This window comes from Orbicella faveolata, unplaced genomic scaffold (assembly GCF_042242905.1).
Source record: "Orbicella faveolata isolate gen_17 unplaced genomic scaffold, um_ofav_v1 contig_12, whole genome shotgun sequence".
NCBI classification, from domain to species: domain Eukaryota; kingdom Metazoa; phylum Cnidaria; class Anthozoa; order Scleractinia; family Merulinidae; genus Orbicella; species Orbicella faveolata.
Window position 1 is genome coordinate 2,066,216 of NW_028301539.1, and position 22,454 is coordinate 2,088,669.

Here is a 22,454-nt window from a genome sequence, read left to right on the forward strand (position 1 = left end):
CAAGCAAATGAGGAAAAATTATTCATCGACCGTTCCAGAATTAATAAAATAATAATACATTTTTTTACGCATAAACTGCAGGAGCTGACGCTCTTCAAGGAAACTTGTGCAATTTAGAAAAACACATAAAAAGATGAAAGAAGAATTTACTTGAATGAATGTCACTGTCAAACTCAACTGTTTTCTAAAAAAAATTGCTACAAGCTCTGGGGAAAAAATGCTGAATCAGTGGTTTGTTTCAAAACCCGAAAATCCAGTCATTTCTGTGAGTCCACTCAATGCCGGAAGAATTTAAAAATGGAGGTTTCTCTCTGAAAACACATCAAATGTTTTCCGTCCACACTACGCCGGAGAAATTTGAAAACGCAACAATCACCTTCATTTTGTATTCGTATTTGAGTAAAATACGGATAGGGAGCGTAATGATTACAGTAAAGTCATCGTTTTTGAAAAGCTTCGTTTTCAAAATGTTTTTCGTCCACACTAAAACGCAAAGTCGGCGTTTTCAAATTCCTCCGGTTTGAAGATCGTTTTCGAAAAGCTCCGTTTTCGTTGCGGATTAATTAGTGTGGACAGAAGGCCTATTCGGAAAAGATAAAGCTCCGTTTTTTAAATTCCTCCGGTGTAGTGTGGGCGAGACGTGACGCGCGAAATCACGAGACTGAAGGCCTGGTGTTGAAAGCTCACTTCAAGTTTTGATACTAATAACAAGTGCGAAACACCCTGAGAAAAGGCATTTAAATATCTAGATATGCAGCTACTGAGAGCGAAAGAAAAGTGTTAAAACTGGTCGTGAGGTTGAGTCTGAGGTAATACTCGTGACAGAGCCGAAAGATCACCAACTTCTTCATCGTTTTGTTTGCTACTCGGCTTCGTTGACGACAACTTCGGCAGATCTTCGAAATTATTCGGAATTAACCTTGTCGGAAAATCTTCGTAGGTCGAAATAGGTAATTTCAGAGTTGGTTTTTGCTTCTGTCTCAAAACGAGTCTTCGTGCGAAACCATTCACAAGAAAATGAGTTCCCCCGACCGGGTTCATTTTCACACGAATCAAACTCATTTTCATATGAAAGGTTTTGCTCAAAGACTTGTTTTGAAACAGAGGTACAAGGTAAACTCGGAAATTTCATATTTAATAAGTCTAAAATGTTTATATTGTTTAAAAACATCTTTGTTTAAGATTGTTAGTAGGTAGACTTCAAAATCAAATCATACAAGTAAAACCAGGAGCCATAATGGTAAAACGGAATGTTTTTATTTTAAATTTTCAAAGATTTGCGCGCGCGCAAACATAGTTCGGTATGACGAAAAACACGTCACAATGCAACAGAACACATCATTTCGTTTTCCCGGTCGAGGAAGAATTTTGTTTGATAAAAGAGAGAAAATTGTTGCTGTTTTTCGTCGAAATGGGGAATTGCCAATTACGCCTTTGTTGTACGGCTGACGGCTTCGAAACTTCACCCCCGAAGACAGCCAGATCAGAAAAGAGTGCCAGTTTAGAGATGAATTTCCACCGTCCTAATCCTGAGCGATTTTTCCCGTATTCGGTGAGTGATCGGTTCAATAGGATAAATGAGTTATGCGAGAAAGAACCGGCGGGCTGGCGTGAGGTACAGAGTACGATGGCTGAGAAAGCAGAGGAGGCAAGTCAAGTCGCCCATAGTTTGAAATCCAGTGTTTCTAAGGATGACTTAAACCACCCGTCTACAAGTAAGAAGGTTGATGAAGAGACTCGCAGGGAGTTCTTAACACAGCTTCACCGAACTGCATGGAAAGACGTCAACCAAAGAGTCACGAAGGCGCGAGAGGTAGCGCTTGCTAGAAGGGAAAGTGATGTGAATCAGGGCGCGTCTACATCAGCAGAAAGTCCTTCATGTAACATCCCCTCAAGTGACGAGTGGCTAATACACCATCCATGCTTGTTTGATGCGATTGCCTGCTCTGAGGACGACAGTGATGACGAAGAAAACTGCTCCCAGTCCTCTGTAACTGGACACGTGGCCATCTCTATCAAATTCAAAATGTTCTTCAGGAACGAAGAACCTGAAGAACCGTCGGAGGAACCGGAGTTTGATTCTATCAGCCCAGTGGAGGAATTACACGCGGAAATCGCTGAAAACAAGCCCGAAGAAGGAATCGCTCTAAATGGTTCCATCCTGTTTGTGTCCACAGACCAACCGCTCGCAACTGAGGGAGATGACCACCGAACTAAAAGCAGTGGTCGATTTTCACCTGTACCCTCTCCGTGCGCGAGCCCCAGACCTGGAGCACTTACCAGGGTTCTAAAAAGACGACAGAACAATTCTGTTGAAGGCTCGGTGTCCAGAGGTGGAAGTGAATCTGAGGAAAGTGTCCTTCCTCCGGCGCTGACTCCAACTCCTTCCCCAGAAAACAGGAGCGACAGTCGAGGAGGGTTTATTAGAGGTGTTATCAGTAGGATTGCGCAGAGGAGAAGTAATCGCGTTCATGATGTCACATCTCCCGGGAAGTCCCAGTCCTCGAGCAACAGCGCCATTTACGGTAATCCTAGGTCCTCTAGCGACCGTGCCCTCCAGAGTACTCCCCAGACCTCCAATCGCAGTTCTTTGACGCGTGCGTGGTTGAATGTTCTGGGAAGAAGCTCCCCTCCCACATCAGGCAGAGTCACACAAATTTTGGTGCGTCCTTATGACGAGAGCCAAGCCGAAAACGGTCGTAGACTGGTGCCCTCGCCCGCCTCCGTTGAACGCAGGTCCAGGGTAGAAGTGTCTTCGCCACCTTCCCGCGTTCGGAGCTCTACCTCCGGCATCGTCACTTTTGAAATTGAAGATGACATCGAAGTCTGCTCTTTCACGTCGAGTCCCACCTTCGACGCGCGTTCCGCCGCCGAGATCGGCGGCGGGACGTGAGAGCCACGCCCCTTTTTAAGTACTTGGCCTCAGGCGTCCTCCGGAACGTCGAACCAAAGCATCAGAGGTACGTCACACATACCGTGGGGGAATGGGGTGAGTGGAAGAGATACTCAATGAAGTTCCTAGAGAGAGGGGAGAGTAAGGAAATTTTATGATTTATTTGGGAGGGGTAGACGAGAGAAAGTGGTCTTTGCGGTCAAAACATTGACTTATCGTGACGTACATGGAATAGGTGGGTACTTAAGCCGTACTTGAACGATTTAGACCAAGCGATCGAAATGAAGAACCTGAACTAAAGTCTGACCGAAACCCAGATTAAAATTCCGATGTGAATAGCCCAGTATACTCTCGTCGTACTTTGGAATTCTCCAAATCTCCTAATCGGCTTTTCCACCAGGATACCGTGATTTTAAAACGTAACGTATATCACCACTCCCCATGATATAAGATATAAATCCCTGGTTTGTGTTATCTAAGCTTTCTTCCCTGCTGTTCCTTCAGTGTCATGTTCTAGAGATAACATCCTTTGTGCGTGAGCAATTTGAAACCAATGTCGTGACTCAGAACACGCAGCAATTCACACGTATATTTTCAATGGTTTCCCTTAACGTCACTCAATACATGATTCAATTCAATTCGATTGATGCCTTGAGGCCTTAGTGTATATGAGTAAGGTCTGGTACTGACCCAGAACCGAAAAACTTAAAAAACCTAGATTAGTCGAGCAGACTTCCTGGAAACGGCCGTAAAATTAACAGTCACTGAATGACGCGCGTGATTCTCGCCATCCACGCGTATTTTCCGCGAAACGTGCGCGCCATTTGTTGCCCCAGGGTAGGCCTCAAGATAATCCAGGGAAATGTGGGGGTAGGTCTTTTGTAGCCTCACCCCATTTACCGCACAGAGGAAATCGCGTTGGATTCATTATGTGCTAAAAATAATGAAATCAAAGCTGGTCATATCGGAAACAGGATATCCAGTGTTTCTCTTTTCTTTTCTTGTAGCAATAAATATTAAAAAAAATCGACTTGTTGATCGATTGTTCTCATAACATGCTTCATTGTCTTTGTACCGACGACATTTGAGAAAAAAAAAATTGATCGTCATCACCAGGAGCCATAATCACTCTTAGAGCGTTATTTTCTAATTCGGGTGCGTAAGTACCCCAGTACAAGTCATAGGCCTACTCGCCCCCGTCCAGATTGCTTCAGAATTACTACAACCGCGGAAACCGAGCCCAAAATAAGCGTTATTCTATTGGATATAAATCCTGTCGATTGGTTATTTTTCGGAAGGAAACACTCACAATCTATTGCATACGTCGGGCGTGAACCACTGACTTCAACGTTTACAGGAAATGCGGTTTGCGTTTATTGTCTTCATCGATGCTTCTTTGTAATTAACAATTCGACGAAAAACATACCAGTATTGGCTAAAGGAAAGATTAATTGACTGACTGAAATTTAGGCGAAGAATGAAAGTTTTTTTAAAGTATCTTGAGTATTGCTGAGAAAAGTGTAACACATCGGGTTGAGAATTGTAAAGACATGGCGGATCATCGCAGTTAGATCTTTTTTATAATCACTTGCAAAATGAGAATTGAACGATTATGTTAGGTTGCGTAGTAGTCCGAGATAAAGACGCTCACGGAAGCCATTATTTTTCCACTTTCCCTTCACTTCGGCAGAATATTCTCGGCCTCTGTTGATTAAAGAGAGTCGCATTTCCTTTCAGGAAATGAAAACTCAATTTGCGTCAAACACAAGACCATAAAGAATTTCACCATCAACCAAAATTTTTGCAAAATATTTTCTGACACTTCAGCCACTGGACCTTACCACAAAGATATCGTTCCACATGAAGAGAATCCAAGAGTAATTTAAGCCGAGGACATGTACAAAGTTCGACGGGGGCGGTGAAACAAGTCCATATATAATTCCACGTGGGGGTAGCGAGAGCAGGGGAAAAATTTCGCTTCTCGGCGGGAAACTTAGTTATTTCGGCCTCAGAAAATACTACTTGGATTGTTTAAAGAAATTCTTAACGACTGATAAAACTGACCCGTATCATATTAAACAAACAACGGAAACAAGTGGATACCATTTTATGAGAGTTATCGCACTTGAATACCAAAAATTATTTTTCAGGAAATGCCAACTAAGGTCACATTCCGTGAGGGCCATAGCATGATAACGCCGGTACTGTAACCTTCCATTAGGAAGTTAGACTTTTTCTCGATTCATTGGACTGATAGGTGTGATATCTACATTGATACCAGGCTAGTTTTCATTCCGAAACTCTAATTCGAGGGTTAATTTCCGCTCATCACGGCTGCTATGAAATTGTATTCAGGTAACAAAATATTTGTTTTGCACATTAAACCTTTGTTTGCAGTAGTAAATAGAGGCAAGCATGAATTCATATTTCAGGATTATTTACATGGCGACATTTTGTACTGAAGTAACGGTTTTCGTATCAGTTTCAATGCTGCCAAAAAATGTGGTTCGAAAAGTGCGTTATGATTTTTTTCCTAACCGCTATTTTGGCCTTCTGACGTCAATTCTAATTCACTGAACTGATTACAGTTTTAATTAACAGAGCTTAGAAGTCCTTCTGTAATTAAAAAACCTGCCATATCGATAGACGAAACAATGTTTTTTTAAAGGATTTTGTTTTTTGGTGGTTTACACCTTCCAAAGACAGGTTTTTCAGGTTTTTCAAACTTGTTTCAATGAAATGTCTTCAGTGTGCTTCTAGAAGTCTGTTTCTCCGAGTTGTGTCATCGAGGTTCAAACCTCATTCCATTAGGACAGAAAGTCTGGAAAAACAATGCTTTGGACTGTCTTTTCTGGTCAGAAAGAATAAAAACAAAACCCGTATTGTTGTACGTTTAGCTATTATGGTATGACTAGGCATTGTTTACAAACTCAAACCAACCGGCGTTCTGAAAAACGTTTTGCGAAGAAAACATGCGCACATAAATATTTTAGTAAATAATATTTTGAGTTTTGATAGATTCAAACTTCGACTTCACTCTTGTGAAATATGAATACCCAATCAATGTTAGATCGGTCACTACCTGGTTTCGGTCTGATACGGCCAGAAAACAATGAGTATTAAAACGAAATGTGAATAAAAAGTTTGCACGAATTATCTGCTGTCGGGTCACTCACACAAGCTAAAACAGACGCAGCAAATAGCTATTTCGTATGTTATTTAGTTTCGATTGTCATTAAAACGGCTGATTTAGAGCTGATAAGAAAGGTTTTGAGTCCGTTTCGGACCTGAGACTGTTATGTTTGTACACGAGACTGTCCGGCGAAGCTTCCATCTCGTGTCTTGATTGGTTGTCTGCACAGTTGTAATTATCAGGTCATTACCATGTGACGTCATCATGCGGAGCCCCTTTTGCTTTGTTCAGAATCTTGTGACAAGTTGTACTCTTGGTTCGTTCCTTCTGCTCTGGTAAATCAACGTTTGTCTGAAACGTGCAAAAGACGTCTGTGCCCGTTTAAGACATTCGAAGCGGAATCGATTCGAGCACGTGCAATGGGCTCAAATTTCATGTTCTAAATCTACGATGATCTGAAGCCGTCAGGGATATTAGAGAGCGGTTGACTCGATTGTTTTGAGTGGAGAAAATTGTTTCCTGCGTTTCTTTGCCGACAGTTTTCCTTCCTGCAGGCAGAATTCGGTTAATTTATCTTTGCGGCGTAAGGAATGATAGCGGATGTAGTGTTTGGTAGTAGTTCTTGACGATATGCCCGAAATCGGTGAGCAATTTTATGCCGCTTCGGCGGGCTTCTTGCTTTATAATCTGAACTTTTGCGTTTAGATGACCGGTAGTTGAAGATGTCAGATTTGGTTAAAAACCGCGCGGTATCTTTGCGAAACAAGAAATTGATAAAGCCTTTGCCGTGTCCGAAGGGATTTAAGTGTTGTTTTTAAGTGTTCTCTGTTTAGACCAGGGTGAATGACTGGCTTAACGAAAGTTTCGTTTGAAGTTTGGTGTGTTACCGTGTTGTGTTGTAGTGCTCAGTGCTCGTTGAACTAAATGTGACACTACTCTTGCGTTCTAGGTCGGGATGATTTCGACCATTACGAGAAAGGTAGGGTAATTGTCATCGTTTCTTTATTTAACTAACGACTGACTGCGATATAATAGAGGAGCCTTGATTTCTTTGTAGTTTGCACATAGTCAAAGTGCCAGAGAAAAGTGCTGTATGCTTTATATAAGCTACATAAGCTTATTATGGACATTTTTTCCACTACTCATTTAAATTTGCCTTGCAAGCCATCTACGTTTATCAGCGAGGATGGTCAGATTATGCTAAATCTTGAGGTTGCAATCAACGAGAATATTCATCGTCATTTTGCGAGCCTTAGGCGTTTTCGTAAGCGTTTTAGCTTGCGGAATTTAAGTTATATTATTGTTTGATCAAGTTGTTCGTAAATGGCTTGTAGTTGTGAAACCAATGAGTACACAAATCTTTTTTAATTCTAAACTTGTTGGAGGCCTTGAAACAAAAGAAGGTGTTTATGGGCTGCAAGAAGAAAGTCTGTTCGCTAATTTTGATTTTTATTTTCTTCTCGTGACGAGAAATTGGAAATATATTTCAAATCGAATGCATAATCATTGCTTTAGTTACGTGCTTACACGGTGAAACTCTTAACGAATCGGTTAATCCTGTTTACTGGCTCTTATTTGAAACCAAGCTTTCGTTTTCTAGGTACGTGATTTTCTTCCAATAAGTCTCAGCAGGCTTAATTATTTTAACAAAGTGCACTTTTAGGAGCGCCCATAGTGATATAACTTTTGCATGTTTTCTTGAACCTTCACTTTGAATCGCTTCAAAATTTTAGAACGGCGAGTTTGCCAGGGGAAACTTTGTTCCAGCAATGTACAGACAGAGAAGCAAAATGCTGTGAAGGTAAGATTGATTTTCCTGTAATGACTAAGACCTGTTTGTGATTGATTTTTGTGGCTCGATTATCTTAAATATTTTTTTAGCTCTAACTTGGAAGTGGAAAAATATCGTGATTTGAACAATTTGCATACGGTATTCAATTCGCGAATAATTTTTCCTGGGCTTATCAGTCTGACCGAGACCTTTGATTGTGACCAAAATCGAGAATTAAACCTTGTTACTAGTCCACAAATATGTTTTCCAGAATCATCCTTCAGTAGAAAATAATGGTAATAAGCAATAAAAACAAAAGAATGTAACTGAACTATTAATATAAAATCAGGAATTTAATCAAGTTGTTCAAAATTTGGTTTCTTGCGAAGTGCATGTTCGAGACGCCTCATCCAGCTTTTAAGTCTTATTTTTAGCGCAAAAAAAATATATCTTTCATTCATTCTGTGACTCACGTTCTGGGGTTTGCTGGGTGTCTAAGGTTACTCTATTTTAGGTGATCTGTTACCTGAGAGCACACTATAATTGCATGCATGTTCTTCAAAACATTCTAAACCTCATTAACAGAAATCCTGATATATAGATGGTGGATTACATTATACAGATTGATGGAATATTAGGTTATAAAATTATAAGACGACTTCTATGAAGTTATTCTTATTTATTTAAAAGAACAAACAAATAGCCATTATATCCTAACTTAACTGGTGTAATTAAATTATCTGTAATTTAAGTCCTGTCAGCTCATGTTCACGTGCAAACCTCACCATAATTTAGGCTAGAGTCTTCTCCAACATAGATTTATTGACATGTATCTTATAATTTGGATTTGATAAAAGCTTCACAACTGTTATAGCATGTACAAATTTGTACATTTTTCCAAAAGTTCTTGTACATATATGTACTTTTCCAGTCATTTATGGCTACATTGTGTATTTAGGGTTTGGAGGTATGCCTAACATGTTTAGTGATATTTCTTGTGAAGTAGATATTCAATTATATGGATTGATCCAGACATTTAGGTCAGATATCATAGGATTATAAATATTGAAAGGTACCAGAATGATCATGTGAAAATAAGGCTGATTGGTCTTAGAACCACAAATTGTGTCATCATGTAACGGCTGACTTTCATGTGGCCCATACAGTTTCATCTGTTATTGGTTTGTTAAAATACATTAGAATTTACTGCTTACTGTTTCATCAGCACTGAGTTCTTCATCCCAAATAACTTAAACAAGTAGCAGACTTTTTACGACCTCCATAGAGATCTCCATTTTTATTACATTTTTTAATGTCCAATTGTAGTTAAAATTTAACTTATAGAATCTTGCAAAAGAAATTATTATGGATCGGGTGTGATTCTAGCAACTTAGGTGGCTAGCAGTACTGCAGTGCAATTTAAAGTTCAAATTTGAATTGAATGAGAAATTTTGATTCATTGATCTTTTGTCACAAATTGGAGAATGGTGTAGATAACCAGTTTCAGAGCAAGGTTCACAATTTTGTTCTCAGATAACTCAGGCACGTACAGGGCTTCTAATTAAGGTGATGAACTTCGCTCAATCTTCAGTTGCAAGTACTGCACTTACGTAAGATTTGGACCATTGTTGTATTGTTTTGAGTTTGTGTTGTACTGAGATAACCAATTGAGTAGCAAACAGGTCATAATCCTTTTAATTGAAAATAACTCATGCAGAATGTTAGGTTTGTCTGGAGTGTGAATTTCATTAATATTTATAGGATAATCAGTAATAATTATTTAATGTTATTCTGAGTAAAATATGTGTGTAGTGAATGTTATACCTGTAGCTGTGTCCTTTGCAAGTGTGTTGAACGAACTGGCAACATTAACTATAAAGACAGATTAAGGTGGGTCATGTGAAATCATTAGTGCAAATCCAGTCTCAAATTTAACTTTAAGCAAAAATAAACATGAATTGTGCTATTGTTATTGATCGAGATGTAGAGAAAGATTGATCTTGATTCCAGCTGCAACTGGAACAAGATGATAAGGCTGGTTTAAAAATAAACCTTTCCTACAAGCATAGATTGTTGTATAATCTACAGCATTCTTTTCATGCAATACAGCTAAGTATGGATTTGACTTCAGGAAACGTTGACCATTGGGTGTAATAAATGTTTTGCATATTTAAAAACTGGAATTAAATTATGAATTCACACTGATCAGTGCTGATGAGTTTTTGTTCTATTTTATCCCAGTCAGTAAAATAATTTTTATTCTTTATCTGGGTGCATGTTAAAAGCCACTTTAAGTTTGTTTCAAAATTAAACAAAATAAATTTCTAAATAAATGTAACAGGAAGTTATAATCAATTGATATTGTCTAACTTTTACCTTGACAAGTAAGAGTTCAGAAATAGCTTGCATATGAAATATACTTTCTACTTCTGTATATCGTAATTTTTTCTGCCTGTTTAATGTCATTAAGCTGGTTGAAAATTGTAAGTTAGGAATGCTGTTATTAATATGATTATACAACCTTTGGTCGAGGTCTATATTTTTTTATTTGTTTATATAAGATCAAATATGTGTACTATTACACTTAGTGTGGCAACAGTTGTTTTAGAAGTCTCTGGTAGAAACTCTTACAGAGAGATAACATTCCTGCACATATCAACTTTATACTTGGTTAAGACATGACTGATATCATGTTAACTTCCTCAACTACCTTACATGTTGGCTTGCATTATTTTGCGAAACACAATAAGGTTTCACAGGTCAAGCTAGAATTCTTTTTATCCTTGCTTGTGACCGGCATGCAAAGGCTCAGCTTGCAACTTTAGTCTTTCATGGCTAGTGTTGATTCGAATAAAACTTTAATTCCAGCCTACCATTAGGACAAGTAGCTTTAAAGTTGTGCTTTCCTTGGGCAAGTTTGAGGATTTAGTTGGCAGATGACTTGCCTGATCTCTTGTCCATCAGCAAGTGAGAACGAAAAGTTACTTGCCCAGAAGGAAAGTCAACTTGTTCTGGACAATGGGATGGCATTTTTTTCCACCCCTGCATAAGCTTTAACGTACATTCATGTGCCTTAATCTTGAGGAGTTGTAAACCAGATTTTTTGACAAGAATTCAATTAGAAGTAGTTATCTTTCTCAATCTTGTGCAGATTTGTTGATAACAAGTGTTTAATCTCCTTAGTCTGTGACAAGAAGTAAATGGATTTACCACATTCATGCCTCACATAAAAAATATGTAAATATATGGAATTCTAGTGCAAGTTTCAGTTAAATTCATTCTAATCTCAACAATTTCACTGTTTATAAACTTTGGAATCAGTGCCCTTGCCTATCAAGAATTTGTTGTTATTTGTGAAAAGCTGTAAGGTCACGCTCAATTTATCAATTGTTATTCTGAAAAGAAAAGAATTTTGAAAATTTTAAAAATGTTTTCAAAGTGAGAGGAGACAAAATAGCAGCCTTGTGCCAGACAAAAGTTCAATTTTTTTGTTTTGGAAAATTACACTATTTTTAAATAACAAAAGATAATTTAAAACAGCTCTGCTGTAAGAGTTATGTGTAGATGGTAGCAAGAAAAAAAAAGAATCTTGATTTTTTTTTTTTGTAAATGTAATATAATTCTTGTATGCCTGCCGATACATGACATAACAACTGCTGTGATTGTAGACGTGAACAAAAAATGATCTTATATGTGCATCATCTCTACCAGTTTTACATAGATGCACATTCATGTCAGTATAACATTGTCCACCACTGAAAATATTCTTGCTAACTTTTGCCTTTTTGTAATTTTATGTTTGGACTAATATCTGTTAATTTAAACCAGTGCCGAAAACATCCAATTGGTAATTCTCAACATGAAATCTAATCCCTTGTTTGTCTCTAAATTGCAAAATTGGTCTAGAAGCAATAGATTCATGACGCCTGCATGCACTCATTTCATGATCATGTGATCTAAAGCACGTGTTATAATGCCCTTCAGTAGCCTTCTAAAAAGAATGCAGCACGATTCATACACGTGTCTAGTAGCAGTAATGGAGTTTAATTCCACAGTGAATTTGAAAAGTTGATAATAATAAATTGCAAGTTTTGTTATCTTAGGTATCCCTGAATCTTATCACAGTTGGTTGAAGAGCATTGTCCATTCATTGCTGTAAACATCTAAACACCGGCTTAAAAGTAGTTTAAAATAGTTTTGAAATGCTGTTTTGAGAGACTAGCACATGCTGGGAAATCTATTTTTAACTACTGCTAACAGTAGTCGAAGCTAAATAAATCCAGCATATATTTCCGTTCCTTCAGGTGTAGATGCAGGTTTCTAGAATGTTCTTGTATAAATTAGCATTGATTCTTTAACTAATTTTGGTTTTTATTACATGTTTAAGTAATTAACCATGGGCAGCAATCCATAAGTTGTGCTGCTTGTATTCCTGTAACCAGATTCTTAATACTTGCTGCTCCTGAATTTCAGTACATGTCTTAATGCATTTATTTTTTGAATGCCAGGTCTGTCACCATGAAGACTGCCAAGAAGCGAACCATGGCCATCCCCTGCTGCTCTGTCTAAGGTGCGATGAGGTTCACCACCTTGGTTCTGGCTCAAACCATGCAAGGTTTGACGTACCGGGTAAGGTTCTAGATGGCTATAAAATAAGTGCACCTAAATTGAACATTGTACACATGCAGGACCAGGCAAAACTGACAGTAACATATTTTATAAAATACGTAAATAATTTATAAAACAAATAAATTATTCTGTGATGTCAGTACTCAAATAGACTGGTTAAACAGGTTATCTGAAATCTTATTCTGTACCCATGAGGGTAACAAACATTTTCCCAAAATATATCGATTATGTGAAAGAAAATCATACCGTGATAAATTCATAAATTAACCATTTCAGAGCATTCATGAAGTGTCTTCACTCCCCCTACAGGTGCTTTTTAAAATAAGACTATAAATAAATGCGATGATAAGATAAAATAATATATGATATCTGCGTGTTAATAAGATTTATTCAGTTTGATTATCGTGCATGTCTGTTTCGTCAGCTCTGAGAAGTAGGCAGTTCATACTAATTAAAACAGTTTCCGGTAGTTGATAGTTGTTTGTATTCTCAGTACCTGGCTACGTGATGATGAATTAACATGATTGGGTGAAAATAGCTGTTTATCAGATGACATGGTTGATGTTTTTGTTTTTCCTCTTTAGAGAGGCCAAGTACTAATTTAATCAGGACACCCTCCAGCCACTCGGCAGGCTCTGATTCAGGAAACGAGGATGACCTGGAATCTGAACCAAAAGTGTAAGGATATTGTCAGTTGTAGTGGTCTGGCTAAAAAAGATAAATTGAAATTTTCTACTCATCTGATTTCTACCAAGTTTTAGTATAAATCTACTAGCATTCTATCACGAATGCTGTTCTTTGATTGGCTACGCTACTCACTATCAATTTTGTGATATGTAGTGAGTAGTGTAGCAGTGTGCTCTTGTTAACAAAATGATGGCTGCTTCTTGGTGTTTTCGAAGTGTCTGTGAGGAGGATTTAGATAAAGTTTTGAATGACTAGTAGGTGTATATTAATAACTAGTAGTAATCAGAGATTATGAGAGTGCGTTTGACGCTCTCACTTTAATATAGAATTATATATTGTAAATAAATGATTTCACTAGCCGACTTTCAACCTTTGTCTATTGCTAAAATCAACATTTTTTCAGCAGTAACCGAGGTTTTACAGTCAGATATGCCTAGTGTCAAAGTCCATGCTAGTGAAGAGGTCACGATTTGTTGATACGTTGCGTGACGCTGCCAGTTTCTGTAGTCTCTCAAGTTTCACAGAATATTTAAATTATGTACATTATTCTAAGCTAGCATTTGCAGTCGCGTGCTCGTTTTGCGACTAATTCGAGTATTTCCCCTGATGAATAAAGTAGTCTTATGGATCTTGCCTTCAGAGTACTTTTCCACCGATTCCAAACAATAAAATTTCGACCGGATAAAGACTGAGCTATCTGTCGCGACTGGAACTAATCAACAAATGCAATCAAAATGTAGCTGTTCCCATGGTTATCATCCCAAAGCCAAGTCGGGTTAATAAACAAGGACAATTCCATCAGATTGCGATAAATGCTGCCGTCGAAGCGTTTAAATTCGCCAAAATCTAACGCTGAGAGCACATAATAGCGAGGCGTATGGCGACTGAATGGAAAGAAGTCAAAAAAAAAGATCCATCGGAAAGACGAGCACACATGGCCTGTTCACATACTCACATGTTCGCCATATGTCTTATCACATAGCATTAAATGGTACCAGTACCAGTTTACTGGCCGTGACATGCCCCTGCAAAAATCAAGCGGGGTGGCCATTTTGGTGTCCTTACAGGAATGTGGTTTTTTTCAGCCTAGAACCGTGCACAGGGAAACCAACTCTGAAAAGCCACAGGTCAAAATTAGGTTTGCGTTCCACTTCGTTGAACGCAATAACAATTAGATTATTGGCTCTCGATTTCTATGTGTGATAGTTGACTTGGGCTGCACCCTTGTAAACTACCACACAATAGAAATCTCGAGCTCATAATCTAATTGTTTAATAGAGACAAGCCAGTTTGTGGTGATCAAATACATGTAACAATATTTTAATAATTTATGTGAGGCTATATTATGACATAACATGTAAGGTCAAGTAGGTTCACTTCAGCTGAGATTGGCTCAAAACTAAAAATTAACCAATATGTCACACATCTTGATGTAGCTAATATATATTTTTAACCCTCTCAACCGAAAACTAAAATAGAATACTGGTATATTACTCTTGGGTCACACTGTGGATGGTTTCTTTTCTTTCTTTTTTTTTTTAAATAATAAATTTCCACTTTGTGTCCATGTTTAATGTTCAGTACCATTTGAAAGATATTGATTTGTGAAGTTTGTACATCATGCCAGTGAGACTGACATGCACATCAAAAGAATATCCCTCACTTGAAAGTTGATTTAATATTTAGTTACACTGTACATGATTGTATAATATTATTCCTGTCACCTTTCTGTTCAAATGTGTATTGAAAAAAATTGCTGTACCTCAGAGATTGGTTTATATCTTAGTAATCCTCCTTGGGAATAGATTATTTACCATGTACACTTATATTAAAATTAGCAGAAGAAAACAGAAAGAGCAAATTGCAATTTCCTGGATCAATATAAAAGAGGAATAGTATATTGTTTCCCAATTTAAATCACAACTTCCAGCTCATAAATGGAAATTGTTCCTCATATTATTTTTATCTCATTATTTATTATCACTATTTTGTTTGTGGTTGGAATAAGTCTTATCAGGGGACATTAAGAATTAGGTGAGATTAATTAGGTTATTCCGGTTTCCTGTCTGATTTATTTTATTAGCATTTTTTATATTGACTCATGTGGTGTTTTAGAGCAATGGGTATGCACTAAGCTAAATTTGGAGTTTTTCCTCAACTTACTGTACATGTTAGTAGTTATTACTTGTTAGAAGATCAATTATGTCACTTATATTTACTTGCTAGTAATTATCTCTCCTTTATGTTAGTGTGGTTTTTTCTGACTTTAAACAAACATGTTGTACCTTTTCCTGATTATTGATTGATGTAAAGAACTTTGAATATTATACGAAATAATGTGTCCTCTTTATTTAACAGAGAAGCTGGCAGCATTTTGGGCTATATTGGTTTTCATCTAGGTTCTATAATTTCCTCTGCCATATTTGGTAACCTAGATGTCTATCAAAGAGTCATTTAAAACGATGTAGTTGTTGATGTCTAATGTGATTATTTTTCAACAGAGATAAAAAGAATCGAGGCTATTCTTCCGGGAAGCGTATGTTCAAGTTGAGTGCTGCAGCTAAAAAGAAGCCTCGAAGACACAATACTGAAGTGAGTATTCGACAAAAAGCAACTTTGTCATGGCTATGTCAGTTGTGCAAATATTTTTACAGCAGAACAGTTTGTTGTTATAATGGATAAGATAAGTCTATCACACATTTTATTTACCAGCCGTCCGGGATAAGTTTATTTTATTTCATTGCATGCTTGACGTGTCTTCAAATTTATAATCTACGTACCACAACATAGAATTTGCAGACTGTCTTAGTTTGCATTTAGGTCTCAATATATTCTGGCCATAGTTGCTTTTTACATGGACATTTTATGGTCCCTCAAGCTTTTGAAACAGACATTTTGGTGCACGGTAAATTAGTTTGTACTAAATGAATTAAGAATTAGTTAAAGTACTGAGCAGCAGTGTACTACACTGTCAAAAAATTGTGTTTTAAGTCCTCTTTCATTTTGGATCAGCTGTTTCTTTTCCTCACTGTAAATTTAAAGTTAAGAGTACTGGCTACATGTAGTGAATCAATGTAAATGTACTTAAATCCAACCGAAAAACAGTTTTTTGACTTTCAAAGCCTTTGTAGTGAAATTGAGGATCGTTTGCCAATTATAATAATTCCTGACTTGTAATTCTTGCTAAATATAATTAACTCTCACTTGTCTAGCAATATTGATGATGTCATGTGTATCCAATTTAACTTCTGTGTATTTGTTACTTTATCATACATCCAATTTTAAATAAGTTACTTAATGTTTACTAGTTAATTCAAAGGCTAATCAAAATATTTAACTCGTCATTCTGATCATTTCAGTTCAAGTTACATATAATTCAATTGTAATTATAATAATTATCAGTGATGTCAATTCTATGCTTGGAAAAAAATTAAATGAAATATTTAGAATTTATTATATGGCTTGTGTTTGTTGCCGATATAATGCATGGTCTGATTGGCTAGTTCTTGTGTATCATTTTTCTGTAATGCCCACGGGCTGATTTTGTGACAAAGCAAAAAGCCATATAATGAACATCTTGTTAACCTGGAACATTCGGTCTTCAATTGTGGGAAATCTCAAACCTTTTCCTTGCCATATTGACCTTGCCATTGCTTGATCAATATGGCAAAGTCTTGGTTTCAGATTTTCCAGTAGTGACCTTACTCTCAGTTAATAAGTAGTTAGTAATATTTTTAGCTATTTATAAGTTTTTTTTTTCTTTTTTTAGGATCCTGGGAGGGAGTTTTTTAGTATCAAGTTTTTTGACAATAGAAGTGGAGAATTCCATGTGGACGTGGTACCTGCATTGAAGGGAAAGTCTCTAAGGTCAGTAAAGTCTGTTTCAAGTTTTAGTCATCAATTAAATATTAAGTAATTTATTTAGCAGTGCCTATTTCATAAACCTAAGTTTTGGTGTGTGTAGATGAAATATTTGGCCATCTACAATGTACACGGACAGTACTGTAGTCATAGCCAGACCCTCTGAGCACTAACTGGTGTCAACATGTAATTTGTACATAGTTAAATCTGGGAGATTCTATGTTTGATTTAAATTAGATTTTATTTAGAAGAGAAGTGGTTTATTACACACAGCATTCTGCTGTCACCATTCCATATTGACATACATTTACAATGTAATAAGTTTCCAAAAAATCTGTAATTCACTCACTCATATATCCTCAGTTGTGGTGATCTGACCTAAATGAATTATATGCTGGCTGTGATCTGGCCTAAATTAAATACAAGAACTTGTATTATATTTTGGTGGTTCATGCTCTTAATTTGGTTTTGAACTTCCTTATTACAGGGACTCTTTAGAACCTCTTTTTGAGGCCCAAGATATTTCATTCACCACCCACTCTGTGTTCTTGGATTCCTCAAATACACCTCTACCTTTAGCTTTTGACACTTTTCCGCTGGGAGGAAATGTTCTGCATGTAAGAGGTATGGTACTTGTTCTACTTGGCTATATATATTTTGGTTAAAATGAGCAATATGTCGTCATCCTACCCTGATTGGGGGTTGATACATTCATTGCACACAAATTTAAGTAAAAAATATATATATTCTTAATATCTGCAGTTTTGGTTTAAAAACGGCTGTAATAGCTTTTCCATGTTTCAGGTAAAGTTGTGTATTAAAATTATACAGTTTGATTTAATTTTGCTGCCAGAGTTAGATTTGTCTGCTATGATTATTTTCAATTTGTTATCACAACTGCTACAGTTTCATGTAATGTGAATTAGCCTTAGTTATTATCTGTCTGAGTGGCCATCTCAGACAAATACAGTATCTTTAGTTATCCACTTATCATTTTTTGTTTGTCGTAAGTATAAAAATAGCAAATCTTTGTGTGAAAATTCTGTTCATTGACTTCAAATATGTTCAAGATTTAATGCTGTTTTCTTCAGCCAATGAAGATTTCAAAGTTGACGAGAGGGTGATAAATATTGTCAGAGATTCGTATGCTGAAGACAAGGGTAATGCTGATGAGCCTCGGCCAAAAAGTTCTTCCTTCATGGCACGGTCTGGCTCATTCACAACAAAGGGTAAAGACAAGGGCACGGTGAAGAGTAACGATGAAAAGGAGAAAGAAAACTCTAAAGATGAAAGAATACTTCAACAGTTCAATAAGAATGTAAGTTCTTTGTTTGTTCTTATCACTGTATAGTATTGCTAGTTTTTTGTTACAGTGATGTTGTCTTACATGCAGCATATCTCACAGCTCCAAATGGTTGTGTTTCTGATATTAGACACAGAAGGGGAAAAAGAACATGGAGTCTTTGTTTGGCAAAGAGTTTGGAGGCACCATGCCACCATCGCTTTCGAGTCCAGTTCTTCCTGGTGGAGTTCATCCAAGTGCAACTGGGACTTTGCCGCGACCCAAGTCGGCCAGCAGTCGTCTAACAGGGCTGTTCAACCAACCCAAAACTATCAAGGTACAGAGATTATATGTGTAAATGTCTTTAGTTTTGATTGTATTTATGCTAATTAGTTGGTTGCTTGTTATGCTTGAAGAATTTTGTGTGCAATCTGTGTGTCGATTCGCAATTATTCCATGGAATCCACACTTTTGAACTGTCATTTTGTTAAACCTCCCAGTCTTCTTCATGAGTCTTTTTCTCCAGTTCTTTACTCCTAATTTTTTTCCCAATTGATATTCCCCAAGGTTGTTTTAAAAATCTAGATTGCACTGTACAGCAACCCAATGTGTAGTCTGTTAATTCTGTGGGATTATACATGTATTTCTGTGGAGTCTGCAGATTAAAATAATCGCTGAAAATGTATGTAGCATCTCTGACAGACTACACTCACCTGGTTATTTTTCAGGGAACTCTGAAGGACTCTTTAGAGCGTTATTCCCTGTATGGCCTGGAGGACACTACTGCTGACTATGATTGTGGCTTTAAGAATGAGATTCAAGATCAGATCAAACTTGTGAGTACTTTATAAAGCTCACATTTCACTGAATCAGTTATGTATTTATGGTTCACACTGGGAGGAAGTACTTTTTGTAATAATGCCTCGTTCTTTTCCAGTTTTGTGCATTAATTGACTGGCTTATTGTAAAACAGAAGACATTGTTGAATTCTGATATTTTTCTACAGGAATCTTCATGGACAGAACTTGTCGACCAAAGCCGTATTGAGGTAAAAAGTCACTTTTAATTATTCTCTGGGTCTTTATTTGTGTTATAATCGTGGGCACCCTGGTGCGGACTCAAACCTTATCCATTCAGGAGAGGCAGTACATCTATTCTTAGATATACATGTTCTAGTGTAGGTTGTACATTGAAAAGGTGCACTCTTGAGTGTCAACATGTGGGGGAAGTGCCTTACGTTAAAGGTCTGGAAAACTTATGTGAAGTCATCAAATTATACCGACTGAAGTGTGTGTGTTTGCTATGCATTTAACTCACGTCACAACATGTCAGCTGTAAAACATGCTCAAATTCTTTTCTCAAACCAATTTTGTTCAGGCAATGACGAAGAAAGAGAAGGACCAGCAGGAAGCCATCTGGGAGCTGTTATCAACAGAAGCAGCATACATCTCAAAACTTTATGTTATCAAAAAAGTAAGGATTTGTTGTATTCCAGGGCAATTCACTGCCGTGATGCCCCTAACCAGTCAGGAGTATAATGGGCACATTCCTTTTGATGTTTGGGTCTAGGAAATATCCATACCCACACCAAGGATGGTCATTGGAAATTCTGAGCCTGGGGAGGGGGTCGTAATTGCCAAATTTTTATATAAAGGGAAAGTATGAAGCTAAACTGGAAATTCCAGGGGGGAGGAGAGGGAGTACAAACCACATAACCATCATGGGTTGAGGTATGGATATTTTCTGGAACTACACAATGCTTAAAAAAAAGAGCAGAGTTACATATTTATTTGGCATTCCAGTGTATTTTAAATTTTCTTTAACATTATTGAAAACAATTGAAAGAATTTAGAAGTTTTCAAGTTTATGTACATGTAGTGCAGATTGAAGGCACACCCCCATATATGTGCTAGACAAAGTGTTATCCTATTCTGGTCTTTGTGGACACTTCTCAAATCACCCGACCAGTTGTGCTAAGCTAGTGATGGTATACTAGATGTGCCTCAGGGTTAAAATTTCCACAATTTTTGTTTTGTTTGCAGCTGTTTCTCCAGTGCCTGCGAAATTTACAAAGTGAAGGATTTTTAGCAGAGGTAAGATTTTCTTGATGTTTCTGAACAAATGACATATTGGATGTGGAGCATTTGTGAAACTGTAAATTCCAAAACAAAGTTATTTAAGTCATGGGGATGGGCGTGGAGAATTACCGTAATCTTTTACTAAGGCAGTGGTTACTTAAATTGAGGAATCAAATGGCTTCCATAACCTTACTCTGACTTACATCCTGATATCATTTCTAATTTAATGGGATCAATTTTTCTTTTTGAGCAGATTGAAGCGTTCAAGCTTTTCAGTAATGTGGAAGAAATTTATGAAGTCAATTTTGAATTTTGGACGGAGTATCTCAGCAAGGCCGTTGAAAATGTGAGTACATTTGCTTTAATAAAATGCTATCAATTTGCGGGCAGTTGAAATTGACATGGTAAATCCTGATGAGAACCCATCAATCATCGTTTCCCAATCCCTAGCTAGTAAATTAAAATCCATTATGAACACCTATTTTTATTGTAATTATTGCTGTTAGTGCATGATTAAAGACCCTTATATTTAAGCAGTATATCTGCATTTTTTCTTCTACAGGCAAGACAAACAAAGGATCCTGTGAATCCATCAGAAATGGAAGCAGGATTCAACATGGTAAGTGGAAAATTTACTTTTACAATATTAATGCTACAAATGTGAAATAAATTGAACATTTTTAATTAGACTTGTTACAATTGCATCACCTGTATCATTATTTTACCTGAGGTTGTCTAAGCTCAACTTGTAAATAATATTAATGTACACCTTTTCTTGTTAGTCTCCTTCCTAGAAATTGAAACATGAATTCTGTTAATTTTCTTGCAGTTTGAAACTCAGTTTGATCCTTACACCACTTACTGCATGGAAGAAGCGAACTGCTTGAAATACTTCAAAGAAAAACTTATTGAGAGTGAAGACTTTAAAGCATACATCACAGTAAGAAGTCTATAGGCAGTAATGTTTTACCATGGATCATTGTAATCTGTTTTTGCCTTTTATCAGCAATAAAGGTCGTGTTGCCTTTCCTCTTCGGTTTAGTAAAAAAGAAAAAAAAAAATGCACAGCCGTAAATTGGCAAAAGGTGAACCCAAAACTGAGTGGGACAGTGAGTTTTTTTGGGAGTTTGAAATTTTCTCCAAAGCCTTCCAAAAGCAATGAAGGTTCTGTGAGGGCAATGTAGAGAAATTTGAAATGATCCAGACCTATGAAATTGGACTCGGATTCTGCAAGCTGTGTAAGGGTAATTGCCAATTGTAACTGACCTCTCTATGATCTAGCTGTCTCCTGTATACATCATAATACCTTGCCTGTGACAAGTCTCCAGATAGAGAAGAAGCCAATCATTAATTCTGATTTAATCATCATTCTATAATATTGTTGTCTTTTTTCCTTGTCAGTGGTGTGAAGAGCACAGGTCTTGCACTGATCGACTGAAGTTGAATGATTTGCTGGTGAAGCCCATGCAAAGAGTTACAAAATATCCCCTGCTACTGAAGGCTATTTACAACAAAACGTTGGATGACGATATGAAAGAACCTATCAATAGAATGGTGAGATTTGAATAGACATAGATGAAAGGGTCAGGGCTTAACTAATGAAGTTACAGGGCTCAAAAAAAGTGCGATCTAGTTGTCTGGGACAAGTAGATTTTCCTGCTGGGCAAGTAACTTTTCATTCTCAGTTGCCCGATAGGCAAGCAAACAGGAAAGTCCTGTGGTTACTAAATCAAAAAAGAGCAAACTAAGAATTCACCAGGAAAGCAAAGTTTGAGAGCTGCTTGTTTGAAGGGCAAGCTGGAATTAAAGTTGCACAAATTCAAATTCGAATTTAAATTGATGTGCAAATTTGGACATTAACAATTCTTGAAACTGAGGGTAAATGGAATTTACATTGAATACCCTGATGTTTCTGATACTAACCTCTTGTGGTAGAAATCTTCATTGGCTTATTTTGCTTTCAGCGAGACAAAGTGGAAGCTTTTGTGAGCAAAGTAAATGGTGCCATGAGAGTGCGGCATGAGTTGGAGAAACTCAAGACCACGGCTGATAGGATTCACAACAATTACAATGTTGTGGAAGCTGTAAATGAGGAGATGGAAAAGGTGTGATCAAAATCT

General features: G+C 37.1%; 2 protein-coding genes across 7 annotated transcripts in view; both read left to right on the forward strand.

Annotated features, from left to right (window-relative positions):
* LOC110045075 (pleckstrin homology domain-containing family G member 5-like) overlaps positions 1-22,454 on the forward strand; it is a 38,554-nt gene that overhangs the window by 6,362 nt on the left and 9,738 nt on the right. For 4 of the 6 annotated variants that reach the window (XM_089281992.1, XM_089281990.1, XM_089281993.1 and 1 more), the window contains exons 2-19: positions 6,976-7,005; positions 7,760-7,827; positions 12,306-12,426; positions 13,011-13,104; positions 15,615-15,705; positions 16,883-16,980; positions 17,462-17,598; positions 18,066-18,292; positions 18,408-18,593; positions 18,985-19,092; positions 19,263-19,304; positions 19,634-19,729; positions 20,299-20,349; positions 20,588-20,680; positions 20,897-20,953; positions 21,164-21,274; positions 21,736-21,888; positions 22,299-22,439. In XM_089281992.1, coding sequence (XP_089138118.1) covers positions 6,976-7,005; positions 7,760-7,827; positions 12,306-12,426; positions 13,011-13,104; positions 15,615-15,705; positions 16,883-16,980; positions 17,462-17,598; positions 18,066-18,292; positions 18,408-18,593; positions 18,985-19,092; positions 19,263-19,304; positions 19,634-19,729; positions 20,299-20,349; positions 20,588-20,680; positions 20,897-20,953; positions 21,164-21,274; positions 21,736-21,888; positions 22,299-22,439 — 1,904 coding nt within the window. Of the gene's footprint in view, positions 1-6,301; positions 6,670-6,975; positions 7,006-7,759; positions 7,828-11,883; positions 12,114-12,305; positions 12,427-13,010; positions 13,105-15,614; positions 15,706-16,882; positions 16,981-17,461; positions 17,599-18,065; positions 18,293-18,407; positions 18,594-18,984; positions 19,093-19,262; positions 19,305-19,633; positions 19,730-20,298; positions 20,350-20,587; positions 20,681-20,896; positions 20,954-21,163; positions 21,275-21,735; positions 21,889-22,298; positions 22,440-22,454 lie in introns of those variants that run through there. The other 2 variants (XM_089281994.1, XM_089281995.1) reach the window with 2 other exon arrangements.
* LOC110067544 (uncharacterized) lies at positions 420-5,531 on the forward strand. The gene has a single exon (XM_089281996.1). The coding sequence runs from the start codon at positions 1,304-1,306 to the stop codon at positions 2,891-2,893; it is 1,590 nt and encodes a 529-aa protein (XP_089138122.1). The 5' UTR covers positions 420-1,303; the 3' UTR covers positions 2,894-5,531.

What these genes read in the sequence shown, in the direction of transcription:
- LOC110067544 (XM_089281996.1), top strand. Translation starts at nt 1,304, where the DNA reads ATGACGAAAAACACGTCACAATGCAACAGAACACATCATTTCGTTTTC.